The sequence below is a fragment of the Crocuta crocuta genome, unplaced genomic scaffold (genome assembly GCF_008692635.1).
Source record: "Crocuta crocuta isolate KB4526 unplaced genomic scaffold, BGI_CrCroc_1.0 scaffold193, whole genome shotgun sequence".
In the NCBI taxonomy this organism is placed as follows: domain Eukaryota; kingdom Metazoa; phylum Chordata; class Mammalia; order Carnivora; family Hyaenidae; genus Crocuta; species Crocuta crocuta.
Genome location: NW_027529624.1, coordinates 7803785 through 7817287, shown reverse-complemented (window position 1 = coordinate 7817287; position 13503 = coordinate 7803785). Strand labels below are relative to the sequence as shown.

The window sequence follows — 13503 nt, the reverse complement described above, 5'->3', positions numbered from 1 at the left end:
AGAAGATAAAATAGACCAAGAAAACTGATTACTTGGATCCCATTTTATTCCACAGTCATGCCTTGTAGGTTCCTGAGATCTTAAAAATGCCACAGCGTTAGAGACTCCATTGATCTGCTATTGGTCCTCCTACTACCCTAATTAATATCGGGTATCCACCATCATTTTAAATCTTAAGAATAACTATGAAGCTAGTAACTACGATAAAACAAAACGTATCCAATGTTTCATGTGAGAAATATGTTGCGAGAGATCCATTCATAATTAGGAAGCAGGAAGACATTCATCATATATGAGAAAAATAAAACGTATTGATTGAGGAGCCCGGGAAGATAGAGGAAGAATGACAGAAGGTCAAAATTCTAGAACATTGTTAACACAAACCTGAAAGGCTAAGTAGCCGTGTGCAATCCTCAATAGCAATCCAAGACAACCAAAAAGATTTTACCAGTCATGATATCTGTGGTAGAGGGAATCAAAAGATGAGGAAAACGTTACCAGTTTTGAGGAAAAAGAGAAGAAACGAAGTCCCCCGCCCTCACATACACCCACAAAAGCAATAATGTCGCGCGCCCAGCCCAGTCATTCCATGCTAAATGTTTCCCTCATTGCTCAGCACTCTGGTCCTTGGTGACTTTGAAATGAATTCAAGGAGGTCTCTGGCCAAAGGGTTTTTTGTACCGTCCGATCTATGACCACTTCTTAAATAATATTTCTTTTGCCAGAACGGATTCTTTTTCTGCTGCTCACCTTTCACTATGAAGGAGGATCAGGTTGTGCTGGAAGAACCAGGATTCCAAGATGAAGAGGTATACGGCTAGAATGTCGAAACGTGGTAGACGTTCAGTCATTGCACAAAAATGAAGTTCCTTCTCTGTTAGCAATTATTTTTAGCAACCCAGAGTGGAAAGAAAGCATAGTTCTAGGGAGAGGCAATATTACAAATATGTAACAACTTGTCTGGCAAGGGATGCCAAGATTAGCTACTTAGCAACTAGCATGAAAGTGTTTTAATAACCTAACAACTGGTATGCCATCATGGTAATCTATGCACGCTGGGACCCAATAGCAGAGGAAGGAGTTCAAGGCCTGGTGGGGCAGGAAGCTGAGAAGACGTATTTTAAAATAGGTTAAATGTTGTTCCACTCATTTGGGTTAAGTCCTCTCAATGTTGGTGCATCTTCTTTGTCTTTATTTTTTTAATTTTTAAAAATGTTTTATTTATTCTTAAGAGAGAGACAGAGCATGAGTGGGTGAGACACAGAGCAAGAGAGGGAAACACGGAATCCATAGCAGGCTCCAAGCTGTCAGCTCAGAGCCTGACACAAGGCTCGAACCCATGAACTCTGAGATCATGACCTGAGCCGAAGTCAGACGCTTAACCAACTGAGCCACCCAGGGACCCCTGTTGGTGTCTCCTCTAAGTCAGTAGCAATGTGTTTGAAAAAAACGTTATTGGTCCCACCTGATCTGTCTAGAGAAGAGGAATTTGAGGCATTTGGGGGTGACTCCTAATACTGAATTAACTCTTAATACAACTGGATATGAAGAATCAAACTCCATTTTTCTTTTCTGTTCCATCTCCTCCAGGAATCTCTGTTTCAAGACATTGACCTGTTACAAAAACATGGAATTGTAAGTATTTTTTTCAATGCTGTTGAAATCGTCCAGTTCAGGGTTTCTCAGCTTTGCCCCTATTGGACCTTTGGGACCGGACACTTCTTAGTTGTGGGGGTGTTTCTGGCTCCTACATACCAGTAGCAGCCCCTTAGTTACCAAAACTGTCTCCAGACATTGTCACATGTCCCCCGGGGCAAAATGGACCCCAGCTGAGAACCCCTGGTCCAACTGAACGGGTTCAGAACTATCCACCCCTGTTCTCGTCAACGGAAAATTCAGTTCTGTGGCAGGTGATTGGAGTAAATAAGTGATGAGGACAGAAACCGGACTTTGAGTAACTAGATGAATTTCAACAGCAGTTCATTGATAGTAAAACTTCTCTGACATTTTCTTTTGAAGCCCTCACATTTCATCTCTTTCAGTTGGATTGAGAAAATAGGAGCAAGAGAAAATCCTGGTCCATTGGCGATGTAGCTATTTGCGTTCCCCAAGGGGAGAGGGAAAAAATTTTAATTTTAAAAAGAACATATTCATAATGAAGTTCTCTAGAAGGAAGGAGCTGAACTGAGGGGGCGAATGTGTGATACATTTGCTAGCTTTTCTACCAACAGACTTTTCTTTTGAATTCCTTGCTACATTGCCACGGTCTCACTGACATTCTTAGGAAATCAGGGCACAGCCAGAACATTTGGCAGCGTGCTGGGTATGTTCTACTCAGATATTTCCAGAACATTTGGCTACATGGTGGGTGGGTTCCACCTGGCTGCTTGTATAAAATTGGCATCGTGGTGGAAGAAGATGGACACAAAAGCACATGACATAGTATTTACCAATCTGCTGCATCCATTCTTTTATTTACAGAATGTGGCTGACATTAAAAAACTGAAGTCGGTAGGAATCTGTACCATCAAAGGCATACAAATGACAACAAGAAGAGCACTATGCAATGTCAAAGGGCTCTCAGAAGCAAAAGTGGAGAAGATTAAAGAGGCAGCCAACAAACTTATTGTGAGCAAACTCAATTCTTTGTTGTTTTAGCTTAGAAGGGCCCTGTGAGGGGTGGATGGCTCAGTTGCTTAAGTGATCTCAGTTCAGGTCTTGTTCTTAGCCCAGGTCTTCATCTCAGGGTTGTGAGTTCAGGACCCAGGTCAGGTGTGAAGCCTACTTTAAAAAAAAAAAAAAAGGAAGGGCCCTGTGAGATCTATAGCCTTTCTCATTAAATGCTGGAAACTTCCTGGGCGTCTGGGTGACTCAGTCGGATAAGTGTCCGACTTCAGCTCAGGTCATGAACTCATGTTTTGTGAGTTTGAGCGCTGCATCCGGCTCTGTGCTGACAGCTTGGAGCCTGGAACCTGCTTTCGATTCTGTGTCTCCCTCTCTCTGCCCCTCCCCTGCTCTTACTCTGTCTCTCTTTCTCAAAAATAAATAAAGATTTAAAAAAATTGTTTTAAATGCTAGAAACTTCCTGTAGATCACAATCTATTATACTCCTCATGTTAACTTTTTATCACTTCAGTTTCAAAGCAACAATAATTAATTTCTAACAGATTGAGACGGGTTAAGAGACTTCAATACCATAAAGGCAGTTATTTTTACCAAAACCTTTTTCTTTGCTCTCATTTTACATTAATTTTTCTCCCTTTCTGTTTCTCTTTTTAAATACCTCTTTGTTTTTGCTTTGTCTCCTCAAATAGTATGTCTTTGGTGGTTGCAAAGCACTCAGCACCAAAGAAGTTGCTTTCTCCTGGTATAAGCCGGTTGGTAAGAGAGCATTGGGTTAGCAAGGCTCTCCATGTCCACACATGTATATGAGGGTCTCATTCCCAGCAAGTCCTAGGAGCTCTCTTCACTGGCAGCCATTTGGTTTCTTTCTCCAGGGGCAGTTGAGGCATGAGAGTGATGATGGTGGCAGTGTGGTCCTGAACTTGGAGAGGACCTAACTGAACTGCCCGGCACCCAGCTCAGTTGCTCTAACTTCTGAGTAAACTCAGGCAGTATACTCAGGGGTCAGTTCCACAACCACCCTGGAGCAGTACCAGTACCACTACAAGTACCAGTACCAGTACCAGGGCTTGGGAAACTGCCACTCGATAGCTCCTAGGCATTAGTCTTCTTTTCTTTGCAAACCAAACCCCTTATCAAAGAAAAGAACCCCTCTCCTTCTTAAGCATCCACTACTGTACCCAGAGTCTGCATCCTTTCTTAACTAAAGCTATTTATTCTTAGAGATTTGAGAGAGAGAGAGAGAGAAGGAAGATAATTACAGAGTACAGTGGTTCCAAACATTGGTGTGTATCAGTATAACCTGGAGTGGCCAATAAAGAAGACATAGGCTCAGATTCATTGAAATAGGATGGGGACTGGGCTTTTTTTTACACTCCGCTTATGTTCTCCATAGTTTGAGAACCACTGTCATAGTATAAAACATAGGCGGAAACACATTAGACCATGTCGTCAGAGCACATCAGGGCCTATTCTCACTATTTCTAATACTGCATTAGCTATTGCTCATTAATTGAGCAGATAAGTAGTATTCCTACCACGTGGAAGATACTGTCTCCTGAACAGTGAAAACTGGAATTTCTGTGCTCCTCGAAACTTGCCAAGCGAGGGGGAAATGATGCCATTCAATGAAATCAATGGAATCATTTAGTAAAATACCATTCTGCTTTATGCCATAAGTATATTTCATTTAAACTTTATAGCTAGCCTATTAGAGCGACAGTTTCCTTATCCCCATTTAAGCCAAAAGAGGAAGTTGAAGTATAGCAGGATTAAGTAGTTTACTCCAAATCATATAACTAGTATGTGTTAGAGATTTATTTTGTTTTTCTTAAATTTTTATTTATTTATTTTGAGAGTTCATTTATTTGGGGGGGGGGGGGGATCAGGAAGGGGCAGAGAGAGAGGGACTGAGAGAATCCCAAATGGCTTTGAGCTCAGTGAGATCATACCTGAGCCAAAATCAAGAGTTGAATGCCCAACTGATGAGCCACCCAGGTGCCTGAGACATAGTGTGAACCTAGATAGGGTAGCTCCAGAGTCTGCTTGCTTACTTGCTTGCAATTTTTAATTTGAGATTGAGAGAGAATCTCAAGCAGCCTCCACACTCAGTGAGGAGCCCCACTCAGAGCTTGATCCCACAACCCTGGGATCATGACCTGAGCTGAAATCGAGAGTCAGATGCTAAACCGACTGAGCCACCCAGGTGCCTCCAGAGCCTGTTTTCTTAACTATGATCTTGTGCTGCCTTCAAAGACAAATGAACCGTAGCTTATATCAAATGATGACTCTGATAATCAAGTGAATAGTTTCTGGGAGCATATATACCCTTTGAACTTTTCCTTTTGTCTTTCTGTAGGAACCAGGATTCTTGACTGCCTTTGAGTATAGTGAGAAGAGAAAGATGGTTTTCCATATTACCACTGGGAGCCAGGAATTTGAGTGTGTATCTCATATTTTTTTTACAACTACTAGACACAATCTTTGGAATATTGTATTTCTTTTCTTGACTTTGCTAGAAATCGCTTCTTTTTTTAAAGTAGGCTTTTTCCCCCCTGAAAGACTACTGATGCAAACAAATTCCAGACAATTTGTAGCAGCAGGACTAAATTTCTTACAAGAATTCAAATCAAAATTATTAGTTTTTGAATCAGCCTGTATTTTAAAAACCTGCGCATGCGTGCAGGAAAAAAGAGGAAATATGAATTCTCACCACCTCCTCCACTGTTACTGTACTGGTTTAAACATCTCTTCTGGAGTATTATAATAACTTCTAACCCTCTCTCTTTCAGACCTTCCCATTTGTTCTTCACATAGGAGCCAGAATGATGTCTTTCAAACTTGGGTCAGATCATAACACTTCTCTGCCCCAAACTACTCCAAGGACTCCCCATCTCAGAGCAAAAGCCAGAATCCTCTCTAATCTCTGACCTAATCCCATCTTTTATTCTTTTTTTTAGTTTGCAATGCACCAGCCACACTGACTTCTTTGCTATTCCTTGAATATGCCAGGTACTCACCTGCCTCAGGGCCTTTACACTTACCATTTCCTTTGCCTGGAACACTTTTTACTCCTGTGTCTACATGGCTTGCTGTCATTGCTTTCAAGTCTTTACTAAAATGCCCACTTCTGGGGTGCCTGGGTGGCTCAGTTGTTAAGCGTCCGACTTAGGCTCAGGTCATGATCTTGCAGTTCGTGGGTTCAAGCCCCACATAGGGCTCTGTGCTGACAGCTAGCTCAGAGCCTAGAGCCTGTTTTAGATTCTGTGTCTCCCTCTCTCTCTGACCCTCCCCTGCTCATGCTGTCTCTCTCTCAGAAATAAATAAAACATTAAAAAAATTTTTAAATGTCCACTTCTCAGTGAGGTCTCTGATCACTTTATTTAAATATTTAAACTCCCTGCCTTCATCCTCTGTACTTCTTATCTCCTTTTTGGATCTAATTTTTATCCATACCATTTAATAATATCTGACATACCACATATTTTACTAAAGTATTTATTACTATTTTTTATCTGTTCTCCCACTAGAATGTAAGCTCCACAAAATGGAGAATTTCTGTCTTTTGTTCACTGCTTTACCCCAAGTGCATAAACAATCTCTAGCATAAACTAGATTCCCAGTAAATATTAAATAACTGAATGAATAAACAGGTAGTGAATGAAATAAATTGGTGGAGTATACTATATATTACTCTTTTGGAGATTCACGGTGCACACTAGCCTATTAAAGGGTATGAAATCCTGCCATGAAACACAACACCTCTGTAACTTAGCATTGCCCCAAATTTTATAAATCACAGAATCCTTTTTTTTTTTTTTTCAAGTAACAGCTAAGGAAGAGTCTTTCCCAAGCACAATATGAACAACCCAGTTAATAACTAAGACCATTTATTCAGGCTTCAATTCACTTCTAAAGAATGAGACTTAAGGGCTCCTGGGTGGCTCAGTCTGACTTTGGCTCAGGTCATGATCTCACAGTTCGTAATTTGAGTTCTGATAGGGACTCTGCTATCAGCACAGAGCCCTCCTCGGATCCTGTCTCCCTCTCTCTCTCTGCCCCTCCCCTGCTTGTGCTCTCTCTCTCATTCTCTCAAAAATAAAATAAACGTTAAAAAAAAAAAAAGAATGAGACTTAAAGCCTATATAGACCATTTCCTATTGGTACCCAGAAGTAAGAACAAGAACAGAAAGGCTTATACGTTGTTTTGTGGATCCACTCTGGCCACATGCAGCAGACCCTGTGGTCTAGAGAGGAAGAGTGCCATCTATTCTGCCAAGAATTCCTGTTCATATTAGATAGATGATAGATAGATAGATAGATAGATAGATAGATAGATAGATAGATGACAGATAGGAGACATATGATACGCTTTCTCCTTTCTTGATATTTCTATTTCTGTTCCTTTTACTAATGCTTACTTTCTATTTCCAGTAAGTTGCTAGGAGGTGGAATTGAAAGCATGGCAATCACAGAAGCTTTTGGAGGTGGGTAAAACCTTCGTATTTTGTTATATGAAAAGAAGTACACGCTCACATACATACACGTATAATTAAACAAATAACCAATAGTAAATTGCATCTGTTTTGAAACTTACAGTGAAGTCTCAGTTATAATACAGGATCATTCTGGGCAGCAATCAAAACAAATTCCAACACTAACAGAGAGGTCTCGTTGGCATTTGTCCTCTTTTCCTCTGACTTCCGTAGAAGAGTAGACATTTTTTCTCTCCTTCCTTCAAAAGGCAGTTGAATACTGGGACCAATTTTATTTCTAAGATATGCATGTTCCATAAACGTAGAGAGTAGATTTTCTCTTCCCTGATCGTATCTTCTATTTTTCTTCAAAACAATTCATGCATAGCTATTTTATGTTACCATGCCTGGCAATTCCAGTATCTGCAGTCCTTAGGGGAACTAAGTCTTTTTTTTGGTTGTTGATGTTTCCGTTGACGTAGAGAAATAAATCTGGTTTTTATTATTTCTGCTGACTGTCAGTCTTAGTGGCTCACTCCCTTGTGTATTTACTGATATTTGTGAGCTTATTACCTGATTTTGATCTCTGCAAGTTCACCGGACCGAAACTGGTGTATGGGAAAGTTTTTCTCTGGAAGGAATTTGCTTTTGTTGGGAGATAGGGCGTGCCACCAATCTGAGTTGACTTCAGCTTTCCCTAAGAGGATCTCAGTGCAGTGGGAGAACCGGAGGCTCTCCTTCCTTAGTAGTAGGGTCTTGAACTTTCATTTATATGACTAAAATGAAAAAACTCAGTATTTTTTCCCTATGTAGTGAAAACCCAGTTCTTTCCTACTTTGTATTTTTTCCTGTGAATCTCCTTTACTGCCCACACAATACACTTCACTTCTGACACTTCTGGCCACTAAACATGTAGACGTTTTCCCCCACAACAATAAGCAATTCTTGGATACCTGCAGGGTATCTAAGAATTCAACTCAATTCTGACACTATCTACCCAGAGATAGCATCAGATTTCATATGTTTAGTAAGGGTTCAGTCCCATAAGAATCCCTTCCCCACCTGCCCCCTGCGTTCAGATGCCATTCACATGCCCAGGTTATTACCTTCTTCTGACCAACCAGCTGTAGCTCCAAGGTTCCAACATCCCCCTTCCTGGGGTTGATTAATTTGTTAGGGCAGCTCACAGAACTCGGGAAAACACTTACTTACATTTACTAGTTTATTAAAGATACAATAAAGGATATGGATGAACGTCGAGAGGGAAGAGATGAGTAGGAAAAGGTGAGAGAAGAGGTGTGGAGTTTCTATGTCCTCTCTGGACGTGCCCCTCTTCCAGCACCTCCATGTGTTCACCAAGCCAGAAGCTTTCTGAATCCCACACTACTGGGACTTTACGAAGGCTTCCCCACACAGGCATGATCAATTATTAACTCCATTTCCAGCCCTTCTCCCCTCTCTAGAGAAGGGTGCTGAAAATTCTAACCTTCTAATCATGGCTTGGTCTTTTTGGTGACCAGCCCCCGTCCATCCATCAGAAGCCATCAGGAGCCTATCCAGAGCCGCCTCCTTGAAACAAATGATGCTCGTAGTGCTCTTATCACTTGGGAAATTACAAGGGTTTTAGGAACTTGGTGCCAAGAACTGGAGAGCAGAGATCAATATATGTATTTTTTTTCCTATTATCTCACAATGATTAATCAAACCTAAGGAAAACTTGGTTTAAATAATTTTTTTTCTAAAGGACAGTTCTGTGAACAAATACCTTTAAAATGTTATTTTTACAGGGGTGCCTGGGTGGCTCAGCTAGTTAAGCAGCCAATGCTTGATAACGGCTCAGGTCATGATCTCACTGTCATGAGTTCCAGCCCTGTGTTGGGCTCTGTGTGCTGAGCACGGGGCCTGCTTGGGGTTCTCTCTCTCCCTCTTTCTCTTTCCCCCTCTCAAAGTAGATAAATGTTTTTAAAAGTCATTTTCACTACTGGTATTCATGTTTCAGAATGCACCCATGACACACTAGAACTTTATATGTAAGGTTTGATAATTGGAAAGAAAATCATACTTTGAGGCTGTATTTTATTTTTTATGAAAATATCTAAAAACGAACTATGTGGTTTTTGGTTTTTTCTATATTTCACAGAATTTCGTACTGGAAAAACCCAGCTCTCTCACACCCTCTGCGGTAAGGATGCATAACAACAACAATAACAATAATTATCATAGCTATCACACACTAATTTTATTTTGTGCCTGGTACTTTATATAATCTTGTGTAATCTGAACAAATTTCCAAGGAAACTAAAGCTCAGAGAGGTTAAGTAAACTGCCCATTGTTACACAAATACCAGAGCCAGTCTTTGAATGTATGATGCTTGAGGTAATGTTACATGTGCTGCACTCTGACTACCTGAATGGAACCAGGGCGGAAGTGAGCAGGTACATGAGTGTTGATGGTGGAGAGAGGCCCTCACTGTCTCCATTTATCCCATTTCATCTTTTCTGTATTCTATTGACGAAAATGTCACAAAATCAGTTGAGACCTAGAATCTCTAACTTTCCATGGAGCGAGGAGCTCAGGAAAGACTTATAAATGTTATTAAAACAAATAAACAAAATACCTCCTTTTATACTAAGCTGTTACTCTGCATTTCTTTGACCTGAGCAGAAGCATGGCTACGCAGTTAAGAATGGGATTCTGGAATCAAAATACCTGGCTCCTGTCTTGGCTCAACCATTACTAACCGTGTGACCTTGGGCAAATTGCTTCACCTGTCTCATTTTCCCATCAGTAAAACAGGAATAATGATAGTGCCAAATTTAGGGTTGTTTTGAAAAGTAAATGAAATAATATGTGAACCTAATATAAAGAAATTCCTTAGTATCAACTACTACTTCCTAGAAAGACAATGCATTTTAAAATTTGACATGCACTAATTGAAAGGTTATTTAAATAAGTTATATAGCACACATTGTATTTGTGATTGTTTCTTATAGGAAGAAAGTAATATTTAAATTCTGTTCTTTAGAAAAGAACTAACTTTAATGAATAAAGAGATACTGACAGTCTTTGTTGAATTGCTACTATGCTGGTGGAATATTTATGATATTACCATTGGTTAGTAATACAAGAATGGAACATGCTTTTAGAAACTAAGGGATCATGATTCTTTGCCAGATTGACTAAAGATTGCAACCAATGCAAATCCTATGTTAATTTATATATTCACTTGTATAAAACCTATTCAATCCTATTAATATTATTTAATTTTTTTATTGCTTCCTAGTGACAGCTCAACTTCCAGGAGCAGGAGGCTACTCAGGAGGAAAGATTATCTTCATTGATACAGAAAATACTTTGTAACCTTTTTATTTAAACAAGTTGCTAACATAATTAGTGTGATGTAGTAATGTTACTATAAAAGAAAATTTATTTGAAATATATCATTTGTATAATCATCCCCTAAACCAGCAATAATGAGAAAAGCCACAAGGAAAACAGTTGTTGGTCGAGTTTTCAAGTCACTTTTTATTTAAAAAGGTTTCAGTTCCCCGGATGAGTTTCATGTAAAATTCACAAAATGAATATATGAGAGAAAATTAGATTTTATTCGTTTTTTTATCCTCTTCTCCAAAGATTGTACTTAATAATTTGGAAGAAGATTGTTGACTGTCTCAAAGTCATGGTTCAAAATAAAGGGAAGGGTAAGAAGAGAACAAAAGCACAGAAGGGAAAAGGGCAGAACCTGGTTGGGTAACAGAAAGAATTGTAGTTTAATTTGAAATGTAAGGTGTTTCAGAATTAAGACTGGAAAGGTGATTTGGGTTTTACTTTTTTAAAATTTTTTATAGTTTATTTATTTGTGAGACAGAGACAGAGCATGAGCAGGGGAGGGGCAGAGAGAGAGGGAGACACAGAATCCGAAGCAGGCTCCAGGCTCTGAGCTGTCAGCACAGAGCCCGACGCGGGGCTCAAACTCGTGAACCGCGAGATCGTGACCTGAGCTGAAGTCAGATGCTTAACTGACTGAGCCACCCAGGTGCCCCAGTGATTTGGGTTTTAGATATGAAGGGCTTTAAAACTAGATCAGGGTTGTAAATCAGATACTTTTGCAATATTCCAGGCAAGTAATGAGAGCTTGATCTAGGCTGGAAGCAGAAGGAATGAGAAGAAAAGGACAAGGGGTGCATGGCTGGCTCAGTCAGTGGAGCATGAAACTCTTGATCTTGAGGTCATAGGTTTGAGCCCCATGTTGAGTGTAGAGATTACTTAAAAATAAGAATCTTTAACAAAAAGGGGGGTGGGGGGAGACAAAAATACTAGGGAGGAAATTTGATAGGATTTGATGACCCTATCTTGTAGACAGAGGAAAGAGGTTTGAAACACTACTGTCAGGTGTTTTGTCTGGATGCTGGGAGAATAGTGATGCTGAAGACAGAATTGGGAAGATCGCGTTTCAGACAAAAGGTGTGTTTCATGTCACTGTGTTAAATATGAGGAACAGGAGGACATCCATGGAAATGTTGGATTCCACCCGACAAGAGGTAGAGCATAACTTTGGATGTGCCTCAGCTTGGAAAGAGGGACTAAAAAAAGAAGACACCATAGAGACAGAGACAGTAGGAGGAAATTCAGTTGTAGAGGCTGAGCCAGAGAAAAGTTTCAAGAAGAAAAGAATAGTCAAGTACTGTTCCACAAAGAAAGAGAGGGAAGGCACAAGCTGAGAAAGATCCCTGAGGTTTGACATTAGGAATTCAAGAGAACGTTTGCAGTGAAGTAAGGTGACAGACACTTGTTGTGAGTAAACGGTAAGGAATGGAGGCAGTGTTGTTCACTAACAAGTAGAAAATGAAATACAGTAGTTTGAGGAGGTTATCAGGTTCAGAGGAAATTGCTTTTGGTTTTTTGTTTTGCCTGCACATGGGACAGGGGTGGGCGGCAGAGGAAAGAGCGACAGAATCTCAAGTAGGCTCGACACCCAGCTCTGACGAGGGGTTTGATCTCATGACTGTGCTATCATGACCTGAGCCAAAATTAAGAGCCAGACGCTCAACCAACTGCGTCACCCAGGCACCTCAGAGGAAATTGTTGTTGTTTTAAATGTTTATTTATTTTGAGAGAGAGAGTACATATGGGTAGGTAGGGACTGAGAGAGAGGGAGAAAGAGAATCCCAAGTAGGCTCCTCACTTTCAGTGCAGAGCCCAACTTGGGGCTCAATCCCACGAACTGTGAGATCATGACCTGAGCCAAAACCAAGAGTTGGTGCTTAAGCAACTGAGCTTAAGGGTGCCCTGGAAATTGTTTTTACAAATGGAAAAGACTAGTACAAATTTGTAAGGCCATTCACAATGAAGCCCTAGCCTAGCTCTCTAAGCTCATTACTCACTATTACCACCATTGTTAGAGGCAAAGAGATCCAGTCTGTTCTAGTCCAATATTATTGTCTCTAAAACATGAAAACATTGTACAGCAGCAATTAGTTAAACTATAAAAGTACTATTTTCTCTGTTTATTATAGTTTCTTGCATCCCAAATCTTCTTTCTGGCATTTTTGTTTTATTGAAGTACCTGCTCAAGTCATACTTTCAGAAAAGTAATCCAAGTGGTAAACTTTGAGCCCTGGCTTGTCTGAAAATGCCTTTATTTTGCTCCCACTCTTAAATGTTAATTTGGCCATAGAGAAATTTGTGGGCTATGTTTCTTTAAAATTTTTTAACATTTATTTGTTTGTTTGCTTGTTTTGAGAGAGAGACAGAGTGCAAGCGGGGCAGGGGCAGAGACAGGGGGAGACACAGAATTGGAAGCAGGCTCCAGGCTCTGAGCTGTCTACCCAGAGCTGGACACGGGGCTCAAAATCACAAACCGTGAGACCATGACCTGAGCTGAAAGTCGGACCTGTAACTGACTGAGCCCCCCAGGCGCCCAGCAGGCTATATTTCTATCCTCCTCCTGGGGTATCTGATCCCTACCTCACAGGCATTCTGAATCATACGAATCCTTTGAAGGCCTGCCTTTTCTAATCTCTCACTGTTCAGCTTAAAAAACCTGGTCCTTCCTAAGCTGTTACAGAATTTACTATCTAAAATACGCTAGTAGAAGGGAAAAAACAGAACCATGTGCAGAAAAGACTTTATTTGGAAATAGCGGGCCTGTGAAGACTCTGAAGGAGACTCCAAACTTGGGGAAGGAGGGTGGAAGTCTATATAGGGCTGTAGCAAGAGGAGCACAGCTGGAGTTCAGCTAGTTTCAGAAATAGTTGATTAAGAATGGTGCTTAAAGAGGGAAGAATTGTTCTTGCAGATGAACAGCCACTGTTTGGGCAATTTGGATTTTATCGAGAATGGTAGAGGGGAACTGTTTGGAGCTAAGTCATATGCAAGAGGGAGTAGGGAGGAACAGCTGGGGCG

At 40.5% G+C, this 13503-nt stretch overlaps 1 protein-coding gene across 3 annotated transcripts in view; it reads left to right on the top strand.

Moving 5' to 3' along the window:
• Positions 1 to 13503, top strand: part of DMC1 (DNA meiotic recombinase 1) — a 37746-nt gene that overhangs the window by 648 nt on the left and 23595 nt on the right. For all 3 annotated transcript variants that reach the window (XM_077761979.1, XM_077761978.1, XM_077761981.1), the window contains exons 2-8: positions 726 to 809; positions 1591 to 1635; positions 2482 to 2628; positions 4982 to 5064; positions 7057 to 7109; positions 9238 to 9279; positions 10382 to 10454. In XM_077761979.1, the coding sequence (XP_077618105.1) occupies positions 759 to 809; positions 1591 to 1635; positions 2482 to 2628; positions 4982 to 5064; positions 7057 to 7109; positions 9238 to 9279; positions 10382 to 10454 (494 nt within the window). In that variant the 5' untranslated portion in view covers positions 726 to 758. The remainder of the gene's footprint in view (positions 1 to 725; positions 810 to 1590; positions 1636 to 2481; positions 2629 to 4981; positions 5065 to 7056; positions 7110 to 9237; positions 9280 to 10381; positions 10455 to 13503) is intronic.